Below are 21113 nucleotides of genomic sequence, written 5' to 3' on the forward strand. Positions count from 1 at the left end.
TGTATTGGTAGAGGGGTCTCCTCATTGGACATTCCCACTGCTATTGAAATCACAGGTCTACTTCCTATCTGTAGACTAGACCTTGCAAGTGCCTTCTAACTTCAAACTTATATACTGATATTAATGTGTATCTAATAATAACAATGTGATGGGACTGCACTTGTGATATCACTAGCTTAGGGAACGTCTGGTGACAAAACTCTCCTCCATCAATGCAGGTCTGCACCTTTTCTGCAATTTATAGACTTAGAGCAGGGTTTCTCAATTTTGGGGGGGGTGGTTAAGTGACTTGCCCAGAGTCACGCAGCTTGTGTCAAGTGTCTGAGGCTGGATTTGATCTCAGGTCCTCCTGACTCTAGGGCCAGTTGCTCTATAGTTCTTAATTTTTTTTTGTGCATCATGAATTCCTTTCCAGTTCGGTGGAGCCTGTGGAATCAACTCAGAATAATATCTGTTACCTACATGCACAATTAAAGGAAATGTTTAATTTTGCTCAGATGTTGGTGAAAAGGAGGCAGCTAGGTGGCACAGTGAATATATCATCTGCCATGGAGTCAGGAGGACCTGAGCTCAAATACGGCCTCAGATACTTGGCACACCTATTAGCTGTGTGACCTTGGGTAAGTCACTTAACCCCAATTGCCCTGCCTTCCCCCTCCAAAAAAAAGATATTGGTGAAAATAAAGATAGAATATAATAATAAATAATACAAAATAAAATAAATAATAAAAATAAAGAAAAAAAGATTTTTTTTTTCTCATTTGAGTCCAAGGGCCCCTTAAAATCCATGGACCTTTTGGGAGTCAATGACCCTCTGGTTAAGAACGCCTATTGTAGAAAGTTGTCTAGTGCACAAGCAGAATGTGCTGGTGGTGGCATTTCAACCCAAGCTTCCCTGAATGCCCTGCTATCTATGAATAACGAGTGGGCATTTACGTAGCACTTTCAAGGTTTGTGAAGTCCTTTGCAAGTACTTTTCTCAAGTATCTTGAGTCTCACAATCCTGTGAGGGAGGCACTCCTGGTATTAGGGTCCTCATTTTTCAGATGAGGAAACTGAGGCTTAGAGAATTGAAATGACTTGCCTAGGGTCACATAGCTAGTAAATATCAGAGGTCTTCCTGATTCCAAGTCTGGCATCCCTCTCATAATAGGATTGATGTTTTTTTAAATGAACTTCCCTGAAATTATATGTTTAAATAATGTTGTGCCCTTCAAAGTAATCAGGTGGGAATATATACGCTTATAGTGACTATCCTGCTGCTGCTCAAAATATTTTTGTGACTCCTACTTTAAAAATGGTCTTCAGGGTACATAAAATATATTCCATGATGACATAAATTTATTATCCAATGATAAACTTGACTTATGGAAACAGTGAAAAAAAAATTGGGAATCCAGTCTGGTGAACAAAGTGGTCCAGAGGAGTTTTTAAAAAATGCTGCTTTTTGGTCCCAAATTCAACGTGGGCTGAGATTCTTTATCTTTAACGGCTCATCATTGGGACTGGAAGGCAATTCTAAAAGAGTTTCCAGAAACAGTTTGGGCAACAGCAGCATAGTTGGAATACATGTGATGCCTTTCAAAATTAGGGTTCTCTCTGTTGTTGTTTAAAAAAGTCTTAATACTTTATAATCCTATCCTGTTATTTAAACTATGGGTCACCCTGTTTGGCATTTTGCTCCTGATTCATTGAAGAGTACAGCATGGTGGAATGGGTGGGGAGGCTAGGCTTGGAGCCAGCAAGATGTTGGTGCCGGTCCTTTCTCAGACATACACTATGTAATCATGGGAAAATCACTGGATCTCTTAGCATATGAAGTATCTTTTTGAAACTATAAATTATAGGTAGGATGCAGATAGGCATTGGTGGAGGGAGTTTCAACAGTGGGAATTCCCTCAATAGCTCTAGGACATGTAAAAACTATCTCATTAGAATCTTTTTATTCAGAGATTTTTTAACATTTAAATTAAAAAATATTTAATTTAATTTAAATTTTAAAAAATTCCTAGGTTTAATTCTTCATACTTTTTAAAATAAGAGGTTGTTATATTATTTTTTATTTTCATTAGATTTGAATGCTGCTACCTTATCTCTTATTCCATTACATTTATCAAGGAGGAAAGAATTCTATTTTCCAATATTCAGCTTCTCCCAATAGCTGAAATAAAGAGGCCAGGTACAAGTTGGAGGTAGACAAGAGAATGCTGGCAGAGGAAATTTGGTGCTGAGAGGTGAGCGGCCAAGAGAGAGGAAAGCATGGAACAGGAAACAACAAATCTGACAGAATCATAGAATTTGGGCTGAAAGCAACCTTAGCAGCCACCTGGTCCAACCCATTCAAAGGTCTGAAGAAATAATCGGGAGCGATGACTGGAAATCAACATTTGGTCAGCCCTCACTGAGGAAACAGAAGGAAAAAATAGAACTGTCAAGGAAAAGTGAGGGAGATGATGACATACAGATGAGCAACAAACATCAGAATCACACACAAAAATAAACATCCAATAGATAACTGTTTACATTTGTAGATGATTGTACCTCTGAATGCTAAGGGTTTCACGATGTAACTAGGGTCAGATGAAGTGAGCTCAGGACACCTCAATTAAATAGACGAATTTAAAGTAAAGTTTGAAGGAGGGGAAAGATGTGGAATGAATCCAAAAAGACTCAGAGGCGAAATAAGAACGTTCTGTTTATAGGGATATTAAGTAAGTTTAACTTCATTCATTCATTAATCAACTATTTATTATGTGTCTACTATGTAGCAAAGCCTTGAACTATAGGTGCTGGAGAAATAAGTAAGAAAAATAAGATATTTTCTTTATGCTCATGAAGATTATCAATTATCTGGGAGGCAGAGATATAACATGTAAGCAAATAAACAAACATAACTATATAATGATCATAATGAAAATTAGAACATGATTAGATCAAGAGAAGAACCCATTTGTGGTACAAGGCCCCGGGTAGTTAAGCTCATTTCCCATTGTGGGCATCAGATAACAGTGTGTACAGGGGGTTGCATGGGAGGCTGGGCCTTGAAGAACATATAAATAATAGCCTACATTTATGTAGTGTTTCATGGTTCACAGAGTTGCTTTATATACATTTTCTCGTTTGATCCTGATGACAACCATGCTAGGTAGGCCACACAAGCATTTTTAATCTTGATTTTTCATAAGAGGAAGAAGCTAAGGCTGAAAAGTCAGGCAATTTGTCTAAGATAAGAATCGCTGTTGTTCATCCTTTGGTTTTCGAGGACCAATGACATAAGGTCTGATCTCTTGACTTGCTCATGAATTGCATCTAAGTGAGGCACAGTTGTGCAAAGTCATCAGCTTCACCCTCTCTTCCAGGGTGGTTGAAATCCAGTGGCAGGACAAAAGTCAGGACAAATGGCCATGGCCTGGAATGATTTTGGCATCTTCGATGTCTGACCAAGTTCTAAGTGTTCCACAGTGCCTGCTTCAGTCTCTGATTAGGTGCTGGAACAAACTGTTCTCATCTGCCCATTCCACCAGGGAAGTCTTCACATGCTGGGGGTAGATGGCCCTTTAACTCATCAATGAGTATAAGGCCTCTCAGTGACCCTCAGCCTGGTTTAGCCTGTCTGCCCTGACAGTTTTACCTGAGTGTGGCCACTGTGCAGGCTACAGCTTCTTGAAGTCACAGGTGAGAGCTGGGTGAAAGGTGGACAACAAAGGTGGATAAGCAGCCCTGAAAAGGGCTTGACAAGCTTTCACACCAGAGGTGCTAGTCCTGAACACCCCAGAGACCCCTAAGCTTAGAATAAGTGGGCAGCTAGGGGGCACAGTGGATAGAGGGCTGGGCCTGGAGTCAGGAAGATTCATCTTCCTGAGTGCAAATCTGGATTCAGACACTTACTAGCTGTCTGACCCTGGGGCAAGTTACTTAATCCTGGTTACCTCAGTCTCCTCACCTGTAAAATGAACTGGAGAAAGAACTGGCAAAGCACTCCAGTATCTTTGCAAAGAAAACCCCAAATGGGATCATGAAAAATCTTAACACAACTGAAAATAAGGCTTAGAGAGGCAGTCTGGAATAGTGGGTTTCCAGGTTTTGATTTCACTGAACTAGTTTTAAAGATAGGAAGACCTGGGCTTAAGTACCACCACTGACAAATAGTGGCTTTCAGTGACACAGGCAATTTTCAAGATTACAAACTTCAGAAAAGGTGTCTACTTGCTTGTGATAGAAGACATTTCCTCACTGAGAATTCCTTACACCAGGGAAATTACAGGGCCAATATCTGCTCTTCCAACTCTGCCCCTCCCTTCCTCTCTGACATCACCCGAGGACCTTTATCAGGAGTTTGTATTTGATACAAGAAGCAAAGGTTTCTAAACTGGAATGTAATCTATAGTAGGTTTGAGAAAGATAACCCAGACCTGGGAAGGGTAGAGATAAGTGGTGTCAATAGGCTTTGTAAAAGTGAGAGGGAAAGGGCATACGAAGAGCAGAGGTAGCACCCAATTTACATACAGGTTGGATTCCAAAAATCAGTTCATTCTTTCATTCATTAAATCGGCAAATACTTATTGAGTGCAAAGCACAATCTCTCATTTTAGTTATTTGTTTGCCATACTCCTACTACTAGATACAGGCTCTTTGATAGTAGGGACTATTTCTTATCTCCCTGTGTCCAATGTGTTCATACATTAGGTGCTTAATAAATGTTCGTGAATTGAATAAAAAGGATGAATAAGTCACTTCTGTTCATTATGAACAAGAATAAATACATACAAAGTACATGTGTAGGCTAGATGCTTGAATCCCTGAGGAGCAGGAAGTCTGTCACTATTGGGGGGGGGGCTTTCTCCCCTTCTTTATTTTCCTCCTCCCCTTCCCCACATTGACCCCCCAACCCATCCCTGAAGGCTGTGGGAATTCCCTCCCACCAAGAGAGCCCTCACTCCTCGACCAGGGCTGGATGACTGCTCTCAGGGTGTGGATGGGAAGAGATGGGAGCCACAGCTCTAGTCCTTCTGACGAGACGGAGGACCACCAGACCTTACCATCTTTCCTGACTTTTTCCCAGTGCTGTTATCTGAGTTACTTGGGTACTGTAAGCACCCAGGGAGGGACCTTACCATCAACCCCATAGCTTCACCCCATTGCTTTCTATTTCAAGGCCTTTCCATCTGCCTCTATAGCTGAATTTTTTGTGTTGTCTCCCTCAATTACAGGTTGAGAGCAGGAACCGGCCTCATTTTTCCTATTTGAATCCCCAGTGTTTAGCTGGGATCCCAGATTTGTATTCCATAGTGTTTAGCTTGGAGCATAGTAAGTGCCTAATAAATTTTTTTCATTGATTCATTATGATAGCATAGTTAAATTTTTGTATCCCAAGCACCTTGCATCGTGTTTAGCACACAGGAAGGAGTTGCTTTAAAAAATCTTTGTTTAATTGGATTGATCAAATAAAGGAGGTAATATTTCCAACATATTCTGACCTAAACAGACCATAGCCTGGAGCATTGTGTTCATTTCTGGGGACTCTGTTTTAGGAAGGGCATTGATAAGTGGGAGATTATTAAGAGTGTTAAGTTATTTACCAGAATGACATATAAATGGCTTTGAGTTCATGCTACATGAAGACTGGCAGAAGAAATGGAGAATGTTTAGCTTGGAGAAAGGATAACTTAGAGGGAACAAGATAGATGTTTTTAAATATATCAAGGCCTGTTCTATTGGTTTCTCAAGGAGGAGCCAGGAACAATGGGTAGAAATTACATGGAGATAGATTTAGGTTTGACTTATGCAAAAACTTTTTTTTAAAACAACTTTTTAATAACTAGGAGCTATCTAAAAGTTGAGTGGAGCTATGAATTCTGAATACCAATTTTTGGTCTGCCATGACAGTCCTAATTTGAGAGTTTTTAAGTCAAGAACTGCATGACTACCACACCATGAGGAAGTTTAGAGTCTATTTGGCAAGCTACAGCTTTGTGAAATAGGTGGATGGATATAATGTGCACACATAGAAACATAATGCCAGGTAGGGTGTGATGGAAGCAAAGGAGTGACCTCCAGTAGGCTTTGGCTATATATTGCTGTTTTGTTTTTTTTTCTGAAAGCAACCTATTCAATCTTCTTTCTTTATAGCCTTTCCCATTTCTTCTCAAATGAAAAATGTCTCACCTGTGCATTAGCTCAATTACTGTTTAATGCAGAGGTTCCCAAATTTATTTGGCCTACTGTCCTCTTTCCAAAAAAAGTTACTCAGTGCCCCCTGGAAATCTACTTTCTTTAACCCTGTAATGGTTTTTTTTTTTTAAATTTATGTTATTTCAAAAAAAAATAAATTTTTTTTTTAAAAATGATGTATCTTACATTTAATAATTTATTGTAAATTTGTGGGGTTTTTTTTCCTGCATTGAAATTTTGAGTGAAATAGTCATGTAACCTTATACTATCATATTGCAAATATATTCCTATCAATGCATGCTGGACTTCCTGACATGTGTGACAAGCTCTGCCTGCCAACACTTGCTTGTTAAGACCTCTTGGTAGAATTGACCACTGAGCAGTTACAACTTGTATTTTGTGTGTTTATTTGGAAAATAATGTCATCGCTAAGACTTTATCCCACGTTACACAAGACTTTAACTCTGTTACACAACAGATGAAACATGTATGAGGGTTTTTCAAAATTATCTTATCTTCTCTTTTTATGCTTCCATCACCGCCTTATTTTCATTTAATGCCCCATAATTGCACCCAAGGCTACTACCAACCCTCCTCCCGCCATTGTTCCAGTGCCCTCCAGGGGGAGGAATCACCCACTCTGGGAACCTCTGGAACAAAGGCTAGTGTTGCTTCATCAATATAGTACTTTTTAGAAGTTCCTTTAAGGACATATTCAACATATGGAGGCTGTGCATTTCCTCAAGGCACTTTACTACCCCTTTCTTCTCCTTTGCAGACTCAGAAAATGGAGGGTAAAAGTGGCTAGCCTTTGGGGCAGTTGGGAGAACAAACAATTATGTCGCTATGAAAAAACTGGGAAATTCTATCTCATGGGTATTTGAGCATGAAGTAGAATTCCAAAAATTTGCAAATAATCTGTGAGAGCTATGTTCCTAAAAAAAAAAAGCGATGTAATCTAAACATTTAGAAATTATATACTTGAAAACGACTAGCAAAACCAAATAAACAGGCAAAAATAAGGAATTAAATTGTAAACTCCCTTAACGTGGGATAAATATTCAACAGGAATCTAATTAGTAAACAATAAATAGCCAAATATATTTGCTTTCATTTCTGAGTGAATCTGAAGATCAGATACTGTAGCCTTCACTTTCTTTTTTTCATGTAGTTGTGGTCAAGGTGTTAGTCAAGAAGCTTTTATTAATCAACCAATAAACTTTTATTAAGCACTTAATATATGCCAGGCATTGTGCTTAGCGCTGGGATACAAAATGAGGCAAAGGCCAGTCCCTGCCCATAAGGAGCATACAGTCTAATATGGGAGACAACATACAATTATACCCGAAGCAAGCAACACTCACGACAAAAAGGAAATAATTAACAGGAAAAGCACTAGAGCTAAGCTGGGTTAAGGAAAGCTTCCAGTAGAAAGTTATTAGGTGTTTACTCTATGCCAGGCACTGTCCTAAGCACTTATACAAAGAAAGGCAAAAACAGCCCCTTCCCTCCAGGACATCACATTCTCATAGAGGAGACAACACCTGAAAATCACCACGCATATACTACCTAGAGAGTAAGTGGAAGGTAATCTCAGAAGCGAAGGTGCCAGCAGCTAGGAAGACCAAGGAAGGGCTCCTGCAGAAGGTGGGATTTGAACTGCGTTTTAAAGGAAACCAAGACAGAAGCTGGGAATTGTGGAGAGAAAGAATTTTGGGCATGGGGATCGGTCAAGGCAAAAGCTGGGAGACGGGAGACCGCTGAAAACGTCATTTCAAAGAGAACTCATAGAAAAGAATTCTTGCCCTCAGCGGGGGAAAAAGCCTTTGCTGGTCAACGCTAAGGAGATCTTCAACGGCTCAAAAGTTTCCCTAAGATTTGAGAGTGCCAGGGCGGTGCCGGGCAAATACTGGAGCGGCTGGTCCACCTGTTACCACATCAGGCGGCAGCACGTGGGCCGGCGTCGCCAGCCCCCCCAGCTCCCACCCCGACCCTCGCCCGCGCGTGCGCGCGACTCACCTGCTTCGGGGGCGCGAGGCGGGCGGGGCACCCGCTGCCCCAGAAGCCGCGGTGGCTGCCGGGATGCGCCACAGCGAATGACCTTTCACCTGCGCCCAGCAGCCTCGGGCTGCACAAGGCGGAAGCCATGGCGGAGGCAGCGGCAGCAGCGGCGGCTGGTGGGGCGGGCTCCAGCACCGGCTCGTTCCCGGAGCGGGAGCGGGACTGCGCCGGGCGGAGGCTTCGGGTCCTCTCGGGCCATCTGCGGGGCCGGGCCCCGGCGGCACTCGTTCTCAGCGAGTGCAGAGGCCGGGCCCCGGCGGCAGCAGCACCGGCAGCGACTCCGCCCGCGGCTCCCGAGTCCGGCAGCATCCCCAAGAAGCGGTAGGTAGCGGCGGCGGGGCCGGGGGAAGGGGCCTGGGAGATGGCGGAAAGGGCCGCGGAGAGGGTCAAGCCCGAGCGTCCCGGGCCAGCTGTCCAGGGGAAGGAACGTTCTGGGCTGGGTCGGGGCTGGGGGCAGGTGGACCGTGGGCTGCCCAGCCTGGCGTCAGGTTTGGGGTCGAGGATGGCTAGCTGGGCCCGGGGCCGGGGGACATCCCGGGCTGGACCTTTGGCTGCGTCCGGCCGGGGTCAGAGACCTGGAGCCACCTTGCGCTTGGTCGGGGCTGGGGTGCTCGGGGTGGTTGTGGACACAGGGCCGGCTAAATGGTTCACTGTATAAAGCTTTGGACCTTGGAGGCAGGAAGATCTGAGTTCATATCCGTCATCAGACTTCTGGTCAAGTCATTTGACTTTTCCTTGCCTCAGTTTCCTACCCATCTCACCGGGTTGTGAAGATCAAATGAGATGACATTTGTAAAGCGTTTAGCACAGTGCCTGGCACGTGGTAGAAACTTAATAAATGCTTATTTCCTTCCCATTCCCCTCCTTCCCCTGCGTTGGGGATTGGGAGTTTCTGTGGGGGGATACTTAGCTAGAGTCTGTGTGGGGGCTGAGCTCGGGGGGATTTGGGGGCACCTTGGGCTGTGGGTTATATTGATTTCCTATAGTTGGGGGCTCCTGGAGTTTACCATGAGAAGTGTCCAAAGGATGTTTGTCTGCCTGTCAGGAACCATTGTGAAGGGAGAGATCCTGCTTTTTTTTTTTTCCCCTTAGAGTGATAGATCTTTGATGGTAGGTAGTGGGGCTAGTGGAGAGAAATATTGGATTCTGCCCATGATCTGTTTTCTGCCTTTTAATGCGGATGAATTTTGACTTGAAGATAACCAGTACAAGTAGAAGTAGTGATCTGGGACTCCTGGTTTCTATTGGAGGAGATGGCTACAAGGGAACTTTGAAATCTGTCTGGTGTTTTGGTGGAAGATAGAACCTGGGAGTCTCTCCTGTAGCTATGATTGAAGAATGGATGTAGAGAAATTTTAGCCTCTTGAATTTTCTAAAGGAATGGAGCCAGGGCTGCAATGGGGACCCCTGCTGCAGGGATTAGCTAGGGTGGCTATATTCAGGTCTTTCAGGGGCATAGTGGGGTACTTAATGGTTGTAGCCTCATACTTGTCAGAGTGTTTTCACATAGGTTGTCTCATTTGATTCTAACAAAAACTGTGTTAAATAGGTGGCACAGGTTATGTCCTTATGGATTGGTCTTTGTTGGAGGAACTTTGACCTAGAGATGGGAAAGGGATGCAAACATAGGTGACCCTGGTTTTTTATTAGGAAATGTGTATACTCAGTAGGGATAATGGATTCAAGTTTCAAAGTGTAGCTATGACCTCCGGTTAAAGACTTTATTAAATCTGCTGTGCCCTGGTTAACTTGTCTTAGATTTTTCTTCATTCAGATTTCTATAACTTTTTGACTTCATTTCCTTTCCTGTGAACCATAGGGAGTGTCTTCTTGGTACCTGGTAATTTGTATTAGTTGGCTAGTGGTAAAAATCAATTACATAAAAGTTTTGTGAGGTTTGACTCACAGTTGGTGATGATTCACATATAATCAACTTTTCTAACCGTTCTCTGTGGCCAGGAACACTAGATGCTGAGCCTAGATCAGGTGTCTGGCTTGGAATTAAGTATTATGTAGTAGAAAGTATTCCGGACTTCGGTGTAAAGAAACTTGGGTGTGAATTGCTTTTCAAATTCTGCCTCCTGACATTTACCAGATTTGTGACCATAGGCCAGTCAAGAGTTTTAATTTCTTCATCAGTAAAAGTAGAGAGAATATGTTCACTACTTGTCTCAGGGGCATTGTAAATTTTAAAATGCTTTAGAAATATGAGCTATGTAAATGTGAGTTGTTACTATTGTTATTCCATGTGACCTATTTTTGTAGATTATTTGGGGTGAATTGAGGCCTTGCTTCCACCATCCACTGCCCTATTGAGTCCTAGACTATTAATTAGTAGAGCCAAGTTAGAAGGAGATCAGGGCAGATGATAGAACAAGACAGAGTCACCTTGTATATGTATGTGTAATTGTGTTTTAATTCCAAAACCAAATTATCTTGAGGTTTATTCATTGTTTTGTGTTAACTGAAACTTTTCTTCTTTCTGTTGGCACGAAAAATAAAGTTGAATCTTTGTGTTCTTACTGCTTTATCTGGTTACTAGCTATGGTTAAATTTACTAGACTAGCAGTGATGGCTTCTTCTTTGAATCCTCATCTTTTTTTTTCTTTTGTATTTTGCTCACATAGCATGTCATCAGAATAATGAAAATGTGGTGGATAGACTGTTGGATTCAGAGTCTGGAGATTGGGTTTCTATTTTATGATTCAAAGCAAGTAACTTTATTTCTCCTGTCCTCAGTCTGCTCATCTGTTAGACTCAGTCTCTGAGATCCCTTTTAGCCCTCTTCATCTATATCTGCAAGCTTATTGAGCAATTCCAGTTTGCTTGCCTTTTATAATAGTAATCTGTGATACTGATCTGACTACCTCTCCTGCTCAGATCCCACAAAATTGCACTTGCTTGAGATATTGGGCAGTTTTTAGGTTGTCAGACTGAATTTAGTCCTCCTCTGCCTCTTTACCCTATTTAAAAGTACTCTGTTCTTTGGCAAAGGGAATTCCACCACTTAACCTTACCTAGCCTTAGTTTTCAGCTCTTGGGAAGGATTATCATGGACTAGGAGTCAGAAAGCCCATGTTCGTGTCCCTGGTCTGTCTGTAGCTCATTAGCTGTTTGATTAAAGCATATCCCTTCACTCCTTTGAGCCTCTTTTTCTTGATCACTTACATTTACATAGTGATAGAAAGTTTGCAAAAGGGCTTTATGTATATTATCTCATTGGACCTCACAACTACCCAGTGAAGTGAGATACTGACTATTCTTATCCTTGTTTTATAGATGAGGAAACAGATTCAGAGACTTTATCCATAGGTTGAATAGATAGATAGTGTTTGGGGGAAGATTTGAACCCAGGTCTTCAATCTACCAAGCTGTTCTTTGATGAGGTTGAACAAGAAAGACTATCTAATCTCAGCCTTATAAGTTAGGCCCTACCTGATTTCCTCCCAGATGTTAGTGCTCTTCCACTTAATATCCTCCTTGTTCATGCCTATATGTGGGCATATTATTTCTCCTTACAGAGTGTATGCTTCCTGAGGTCAGGGGCTATTCCCTAGCACCAAGTACTTTACAGACCATCTAGTAAGGATTTAATAAATGCTTATTGATTGATGCTTGATCTGTAAGGGCCTTTCCACAGATCAGTCTGTCATTCTGTGAAATTTTATATCCCTCCCAAAGCTTGGTAGTGCCTAGCACCTATTAGGTACTTAATAAATGTTGAATGAATGAAGAGCACATGGTGATACCAGGAAACGCAGTTTTATGTAATAACTTACTTTGTATTTGAATTATTTAAAAAAAGTCTCTATCTAAAGCTTTTGTACACTTATGGACAAGAAGAGATTCCTTCTTTCCACTCTTCTCCATTTACCAATACCATGTTATCTGACTCCAACTTTTGTTCTAGCTTCAGTTTGTATTATACTGATCATAGAAATCCTGTTGTATTCTTAGTAGAGAGGTTGTGTTTGCTTGATTCAAAGTCAAATAAACATCTGTATGAAAATAGTCCTTTTATGCATAATTCTAGTACAGATCTTTATTATAAATGTGTAGTGGTTAGCATGTTCTTGAGACTCGGGTAAAAGATAAATTTTTATTTTAAAAAAGGCTATTGAAGTCTTTTAAAAATTAAATAATTTTTATTAATATTTTTTTCATCATTTGGGTTTTCCCCAGTGTCTTCTGCTCCTCCTTTCCCAGAGAACTATCCTGCATAACAAAAAATTTTAAGAAAAAGAGGAAGAGAAAAATTACGTAAAATGGTAAATATGTTGAAAAAAACCTGACATTGTATGGAATACTTTGTACTGGTGTTTCTCTACTTCCCCACTTTTGTAGCACAGTAGAGTGCTGGGGCTGGTGTTGGGAAGACTGGAGTTCAAATGTGGTTTCAGACTGCAACTGTGTGACCCCAGACAAATCATTTAAACCTCTCATTTGCCTCAGTTTCCTCAATTGTAAAATGAGGATAATAATAGCACCTACCTGAGGATCAGATGAAATATTTGTAAAGCACTTAGCACAATTCTGGGCACGTAGTAGGTGCTTAACAAATGCTAATTTCTTCATTCTGCAAAGGAATAGGGGGAGATTTGTTCTTTGTGATTTTGAAACCTTCATTTGTCAGTTGTTTTGCGGTAGTCATTCTTCTCATTTGCATTGCTGTGAGTGATCATTTTGTACATTGTTTCATTTGGCTCTGATTACCTCAGTGTACATCAGTTCACGTTAATCTTTACATGATTGTGTTCATCGTGTTCATTGTTTCTTATAGCACAGCAGTATTCCTTTAGATTCACCTGCCACAATTTGTTTAGCTGTTCTTCAGTCTATGGGCATCTGTCCACTTTGTTGACAGTAATTTACCACTACAAAAAATGGTGCTATACGTATTTAGATATATGTGGGTCCTTTCTTTTTGTCAAGTCCTCCTTGGGCTTTATGTATAGCACTCAAGGGTTATGAGCATTTTAACCACTTTATTTGCATAATTCCAAATTGCTTTCCAGAATGGTTGTACTGATTCACTGCTTGATCAGCGATTCATTAGTGAAGGCTGTTGAATTCTATTTATGCTTTTACCCTTATTTCCTAGAAAGTTGAAATTTTTCAGACATCATGATATATAATTTTAGCCTGTAAGAGCGAGAGCGCATTACCTTAAAAGTTTCCTTCTGCAAAAACACACTTCTTTGAACTAATCATAATTTAGTATCTTGGAATCGATTCTGTGCTTCATGGGGCTTTCTTTTGGAAGGTGTACTGAAGTATAATATTTTAAATTTCAGATCTTAACTTGAAGCCTCCCTTTGCTATATAGTTTAATTTAACTGCATTTATTAAGTGCCTGCTTTGTGTAGAACCCTGTGTAGGATACTAGGTGTGATACAAAGTTTAATTTAGATACTGTCTCTGTTCTCATGAGGTTTGTATTCTAATAACTCTTCATGTAGAAAATTTGCTCATTTCATAGGCAGTTTACTTTCCTTCCCTCCTTCAGAACCTTAGAATCCAAGAGATGCAAAAAACTTAAGTGATTATCTGCCCTATCTCATGCCTTAAGCAATCCCAATATACAGATTATCCTATTACTATTTGCTTAGATGGAGAATTCACTACTTTTGAAATAGATTATTTTACTTTTGGATGTCTTTAATTGTTAAATATTTCCGTTATACATGAGCCTAACTCTTTGTAACTTGTAGCAGATGATCTTAGTTCTGCCCTTTGGAGCCAAACAAAGCATATTTAGTCCCTTTTTAAACTAACAGCCCTTCCGATAATTTGAAGATAGTCTATCATGTTTCCTCTTAAATGCCTTCTCTGTGCTAAATATTCTTAATTCATAGAATCTTTGCTTTAGAGCTGGAAGAGATTTTAGAGGCTATGTTATCCAAACCTCTCATTTTACAGATGATGAAATCGAGGCCCAGGGATGTTAGTGCTTAGCTAAGGTCACATTAGTAAGGGTCAGCAGTGGGATTTAAACAGCTGGGTCCTCTGACTCCAAAGCCAGCAGTCTTTCTACTGTATCATGCTGCTTTACAAATTTAACTTGGTCTCAGTCCTCCTTACCATTTTGGTTTCTCTCTGTTGGACAAAACCCAACTTGATGATATTATTGCTAAAATGTGGTACCTAGAACTAAGCACAATGTTCCAGGTGTGGCGTGAACAGGTTAAAGTAGAGTAGAATTGAAAAACTAGTGCCCTGGCTAGTATATGTACCCACTAATATAGCCCAGCATTGAGTAGGTTTTTTGGCTAATTCATTATATCTTTTGATGGCTGATTGAGCTTATAGTCAGCTTGAAAAATCCCATGTCCTTTTCATATGAACTGTTGCGTAACCATTTACCATCCTCAATCATATATTCACACAGTTTATTTTATCCAAGGGTAGGATTTCATATTTATTCTTGTTACATTTTCTTCATGTTAGGGATAATTTACAGATGAGGAAATTTCTGTAATTAAGTGGAATCACCATCAAATTCCATAGTTAGTTTACATTATTATTTTAAACTCTGTGTGTGTGTGTGTGTATGTGTATGTGCGTAGGTGTGCATACGTGCAAAATATACATGGTCCTTCTTGCCAATTTGGGCTTCAGAGTCTAAGAAATAAGACAAAACACATTCAGAAGGTAGATTAGTTTAAAAAATTCTTTTTGTGAATAAGCTAATTGTTTTGTGGAAAAGAACAATGTAGAGGAAGAGTAGTTGGGGGGGAAGTAGAACAAAGAAAGCATGAGAGAATTTCTTAATTTTCTTCCAGTTCTAAATCATATAATTTTATGATTAAAACCTAATTTGAGGTCTTTTCCCTTCTCTAAAACCCACTTCTCTGCAAACCCAGTTTATTCTCTGCTTCTGTATTTCTGTCAGTTCAGTCACCAATCTCATAAGTTCCTGTGCTCAGAGCTTTGGTGTCATCCTTTATTTCTCATTTCGTTCTCTTCTTCCAGTCCAGTCAGTCTTTAAATGCTGTTCATTTCTCTTCAGAAATATCTCACATATCCTTCGTAGATGCAAGATCTATCCAAAGGACCTTGGATTTGGAGTTTGAGAATCTGGGTTTAAATTATACCTTTGCTACTTGTGACTTTGGAAAGTCCACTTAAACTTTTTCTCCCACAGTTCCTTCATCTGTAAAATGAAGAGGTTGGGTTAAGTGATCTCTAAAGATCTTCCCTGGTATAATATTCCTTGATTGCTTCTAATTTACAGTAGTTACCACCTCACTACAGAGGCTTTCATTTCATGTTATTAGTCCCTCTTGGGTAATCTTGTATGTAGAATCTCCTCCTCTCATCTATTTTCGAGGTTGGTCTTCGTAAAACAGGCTTTATCAAACTTAATAAAGTATCTGAAATATGCCCTACTTGCTGCCCTTTCTTTGTGTCCTTAGCACAAAGGGTCCAGGAGAGGAGAGAAATAAAGCTAAAAAGAAATAAGGATCTTTTGGTTATAAAAATTTCTTGAGCCAGTAAACCTTGCTGAGGACAGGTGCTGTTCCTTAGCCATGTGAGTAAGACACACATTGTCCTAAAACATTGCTTTGCGTATTTTCATTCTGTGCTCTAAGTATTCCTTGACTACCAAATAAGGCTATACTTTTTTTCCTGCCATTAAAAGCTCTCTATTATTCACTCCCTCAATAATGTATGATGCTCTGCATAGTTTCCTAACTTTAGCTCCTGCTTAACTGTCTATGGTATTCAATTTGAATGTGGTAATTAGATGCTAACTTGTACAATATACAAGTGCAGGTAACTTCTTCAACCCCTGGGTGACCTCCAATTTTTATTTTTTGGAGACTGGTAATCCATGATTTGCAACCACATAGTTTCATTAGAAGAATATTGTTCAAAAGGTGAATCTTTGTTTCAGTGTGAAACTCTGATTCTTTGAAAGTATTGAGTAATTTTCCAAAGGCCACCCATCTCTCTATCCTTTTCTTCCGTTTTATGTCCAGTTCGTTGCTCATACTCAGTGTCTGTCGTGTGTGTGTGTGTGTGTGTGTGTGTGTGTGTGAGAGAGAGAGAGAGAGAGAGAGAGAGAGAGACTCTGAACTGAGTATTACCAATGAGAAATATTTATATGCATTTCGATGTATGAAATAATAATGGATCACCTGACTGCATATCATCGTCTGAACAACAGTCATTGTTGCTTTTTCTTGTGTGTGGTATTTTGTATTTTTTTTTATGTGTTTTAGCATCCTGACTAGATTGTAAACTTGTTGAAAGTAGAGACTGTTTTATTTCCTCCTTATATCCTCAGTATCTGGAAGTAAGTATTTATTAATGAAGAGTTTGAGAGATATGTAACCAAGGGCATATTTGTTTCATATGTTTCTTAAAAACAAATTTATTTTTACGTGCATTTGCACCCCCACCCCCAAATTGAATCAAAAAATAAATGAAAAATGAAAACCCAGACCCCCACTATAAACATTCAACAAAGCAAATTTCCACATAGGTCGTCCTCGAAAATTTGTTTCTTTGCATTTCTAATGCAGAGAGATGAAAGTTTCCTTTTTATCTCTGGTAGGAGGTGGGTGGCATGTGGCATCTTCAGTTTTTTGGACTTGTGGTTTATCATTGCATTGATCAGTACCCTGAAGTCTTTCAGAGTTGTTTTTCTCTTCAATATTGTTGTCGTTGTATAAACTGTTCTCCTAGATCTGCCCATTTTGTTCTCCATATTTTATAAAGCAGTCTTTCTGGTTTCCTTTGAAACTCTTGTTTCCATCCTTCCTTATGTCATAATAATATCCCATTACATTCATATAACCATGATTTGCTCAGCCATTCCCTAGTAAGAGGGACAGTCTCTTAGTTTCTAGTTTTGGGCTACTACAAAAAGAGCTTCTATATGTTACTGTTTTACATGTAGGCCCTGGATTGAAGGATATGTGTAGTTTATTAGCTTTTGGGCATAGTTCCATATTACTTTCCAGAATGGTGGTACCATTTCATAGCTCTACTGTTATCTGCAGTTCCTCTTGTATATAATTTATTTGTACACAGTTGTTTACATGTTTTCTCCCCTATTAGACTGTGAGCTCCTTGAAAACAGGGACTATTTTTGGCCTTTCTTTGTATCTCCAATGCCTAGCACAGTGCCTGGCACATAGTAAGTACTTAATACATAAATGCTTGTTGACATGATTATTTTCTTAGAGTCCTTCCAACATTTGTCATTTTCCTCTTTTGTCATCTTTACCAGTCTGACAAGCATGAGGTAAAACCTCAAAGTTCCTTTAATTTGCATTTTAAAGATTATTATGCATTTAGATCATTGAAAAATATGATTGTTAATAGTTTGCATTTCTTTGAAAACTGTTTGTTTTATCTGTTGAAGAATTGCTCTTAGTTTTATAAATTTGAATCAGTTTGTCATATAGCTTGGAGGTAAAACCTCTATTTGAGCATGTTTGGAAGAATATTTGTTCTCTTTTTATCCAGATTATTTTTTGATGAATAAAGCAGTAATTACTATTCAGGCTGTATAAAAAACCAATACTGATTCATTGTTAAGTAGACAATATGACAAAAAAGCAATCATGTGAGTCCTTTGGTTCTTGTTAATGAAAAATTTGTTTCAAATAATTTTATTTATAGACGTGAGTATTTCACAGCCTTAAAAATTCGTTTTCATGGTGATTATAAACATGCATTATTATAAAATTTTTTAAACCATCCACCAAGTACTGAAATCATTTGGTTTTATCTGTATGCTCTCTGTCTCTAGCCGTGGACACACACACACACACAAACACTTGTATAGGAATGATTATTTAGGTAAATGTCTGTGCAAGAAAAGAATTTTTTCTCTTTAGTTTTGTCTGGAACTCAGAATCAATAGCATACCTAAAGTCAGAGGTGTGGTAGTAATGAGAAGTCTGGGAAACACTTAAAGTTTTGTGAGGTTGGGACTTTTCTCATAGGGGCTGAACAGTGTCGAGTGTATCACTGAGGTTGAGTAGTAGAAGTAGCAGCTAATATTTATGTAGCGCTTGCTGTGTGCTAGACATAGTCTTAAGAGCTTTCCAATTATTATCTCATTTGATCCTCCCAACAACTCTGTGAGGTAAGTACTTATTATCCTCATTACAGATAAGGAAACTGAGGCAAACAGTGGTTAAGTGACTTACCCAAGGTCACACAGCTATTTGGTGTCTAAGGCTGAATTTGAACTTGGATCTTATTGATTCCAGGCGTGGTACTCTATCCACTGTGCCACCTAGCTGACATTTTTATTATGCTATTTTAGAATATTTTGTGCATTTATAGTTTTTATTAAGTTCTAAAAGGAAATTCCTTTCTTTCTTGGATAATAACCTTTAAGATGAGGCTTGTATTGATTTTTGTGTGTTTTGTTTGTTTTTAATTTTTATTAATATTTTTTATGTTTTTTGTCATTTACGTTTCCCAATATACTCATTTTGTCTTCCTACAGAGTCATCCCCCAGTAGTTCAGCAAAACCAACCAACACATCAGCCAAGTCACATTATTTCATATTAAGATCCTACACCCTGCGAAATACATCGTATTTCTCCTTTGGGACCGAACTTGGTCATTATAATTTTATAGTTTGTTCTGTTGTTCTCCCCATTTATATTACTTTAGTTATTGTGTATGTTCTTTTCTGCTTATTTCACTTTGTATCATTTCATATTTCCCTTCACCCCATGCCATTTAATGAAATGTTGTAGTGAAAAAACAAGTATCATATTTCCTCCATAAATCTGGGATGTACTCTACTGCATATGGGAAGAGTAGATACGTGGGGAGTACACATGCAGGGGCTTATAAGGGGTACTCATCCTTGGATGCTGCAGGAGCACTTAAGGTAGTAGGTGGCTTTGTAGAGCTTTTTGGACCTAAATTCACACCAGCCTATGGCATTACTAGTTGTGTGACTTTGGATAAGTCAGTTTCTCTCAGGTTCTGTTTCCTTATCTGTAAAATACAGACAAGAACACCTACCTTGGAGGGGTATTGTGAGGAAAAAAATGAGATAATCTTTGTAAAAAAGCTAGCTATCTTCTTGCTCCTCCTTCGTCACTATCACTGATCTCTTTTGTGCTGGTCCCACCGGGCCTGCTCTCTATAGCTTTTGAAGTCTCCACAGAATGCTGCCTGAGTGGTCACTTAGTCTCTGCTGCTGAATGCTGATTTGTTAGACATTGTTTCACTCAATTATATCTTTTTTAAAATTTCTGAATTGAAACACTAAATAAAATTGATGTTTCCATGTGCATAGTAGAATATAATACACAATTTGTTCATGAAATTGCAGATCTCCATTAAATTCATGTAAGTTATTCCATACTTTCCATATTCATAATTAAAAAATTTTTACCATGTAATAATTCTATTTCATGTACTTTTTTTTAGCCATTCCCCAATTGATGGGAATTTGCTTTGTTCCATACTACAAGAAGTGCAACTATAAATATTTTAGTATATATGAGTCCTTTCTTTTGTTATTGACCTCCTTGGGCTATATATTTGGGTCAAAGAGTATGAACATTTTAGTCACTTTTTAGCATAATTTCAAATTGCTTTCTGAAATGATTGAACTAGTTTTCAGCTCTACCAATATTATATATTAATTTCCTTTGTATTTATTTAACTTTGAATGGTGTATTGTTGAAAACTTCTCTTTCTGTGGTGTTACCCAGATTGTCAGGGAAAAGTACCTTCTGGAAAATTAGTACCCCCCTACGACTTCTAGATCAAATAGTTGTTCAGTTTTTTCAGTCACATCCGACTCTTTATGACCCATTTTGGATTTTTCTTGGCAAGGTACTGGAGTGGTTTGCCATTTCCTTCTCCAGCTCATTTTACAGAGGAGGAAACTGAGGTAGAGTTAAGTGACTTGCCCAGGGTCACACAGCTAGTAAGTGTCTGAGGTCAGATTTGAAATCATGAGATGTCTTCCTGACTCCAAGCCAGGTACTCTGTCCCTGTGCCACCAAGCTGCCCAATCTTGACCAACCCCTTGTAAAGAGGAGTCTTTCCTAAGACACCTAACAAGTAGCTTTCTAGGCTTTGTCTGCAGAGCTCCAGGAAAAGAGAACTTGCCATCTGAGGAGGCAGCTCATCCTGTCTTTAAACAATTCTCCTTGGTATGAAGCTTTTCCTTACGTAAACAAAATGTGTTATCTTATTAACTGCATCCATTTGTTCTAGTTCTGCCCTTTGTGGCAGTGAACCACAAGTCTAAACTCTTGTCAACGTGGTAGCATTTCAGATATATGGAGACAATGAATGTATCCTCCCTAAGTTTTTATCTTCTCCATGCCAACCAAACTCATTTCTGTCAATCATTTGCTCTCACTCTCCTAGTTAAACTCCAACTCTTTAGTGTCCTTTCTGAAATGTGTCACTCAGGAGTGAACACAATACTCCAGACATGGTCCAACTGGGACAGAGGATTTATCATTTCTCTTCTTCTGGATACAAAATTTCTGTTAATGTATGGCTGCCTTGTCACATTGTCAAATTGTTGACTCATTTATTTTGAGCTTATTGCCCACTAAGATTCTGAGGTCTTTTTCATATTAGCACCTTTTCCTATAAGATTGTATTTTCCCAGAACCAGTTAATGATATTAATCAGAGTACACATGTACATCTAGGTAGTGGCATGATAGGAATATGTTTCAATGTGTAGTAAGGATGCAGCCTTAAAAGGAATTAGCTTGGATCAAAATGAAAAACAAGCATATTAATAAAATAAAATTTAAAAAGTAGACCAAATCATTTCAAATTAACAGTGCTCTCTGTTACTTTATTAATCACCACCATAATACTCTTTTTAAAAAAACTCAAACACCAGAACACAAATATAGAATAGAGAA

The 21113-nt window shown here is 39.2% G+C and overlaps 1 protein-coding gene across 1 annotated transcript in view; it reads left to right on the top strand.

Moving 5' to 3' along the window:
* The first annotated feature begins 8237 nt into the window (after positions 1-8237).
* AGPS (alkylglycerone phosphate synthase) overlaps positions 8238-21113 on the top strand; it is a 153781-nt gene continuing 140905 nt past the window's right edge. The window contains exon 1 of the mRNA XM_036743434.1: positions 8238-8553. Within this exon, the coding sequence (XP_036599329.1) occupies positions 8318-8553 (236 nt within the window). The 5' untranslated portion in view covers positions 8238-8317. The remainder of the gene's footprint in view (positions 8554-21113) is intronic.

Source organism: Trichosurus vulpecula, chromosome 2 (assembly GCF_011100635.1).
Source record: "Trichosurus vulpecula isolate mTriVul1 chromosome 2, mTriVul1.pri, whole genome shotgun sequence".
Taxonomy (NCBI): domain Eukaryota; kingdom Metazoa; phylum Chordata; class Mammalia; order Diprotodontia; family Phalangeridae; genus Trichosurus; species Trichosurus vulpecula.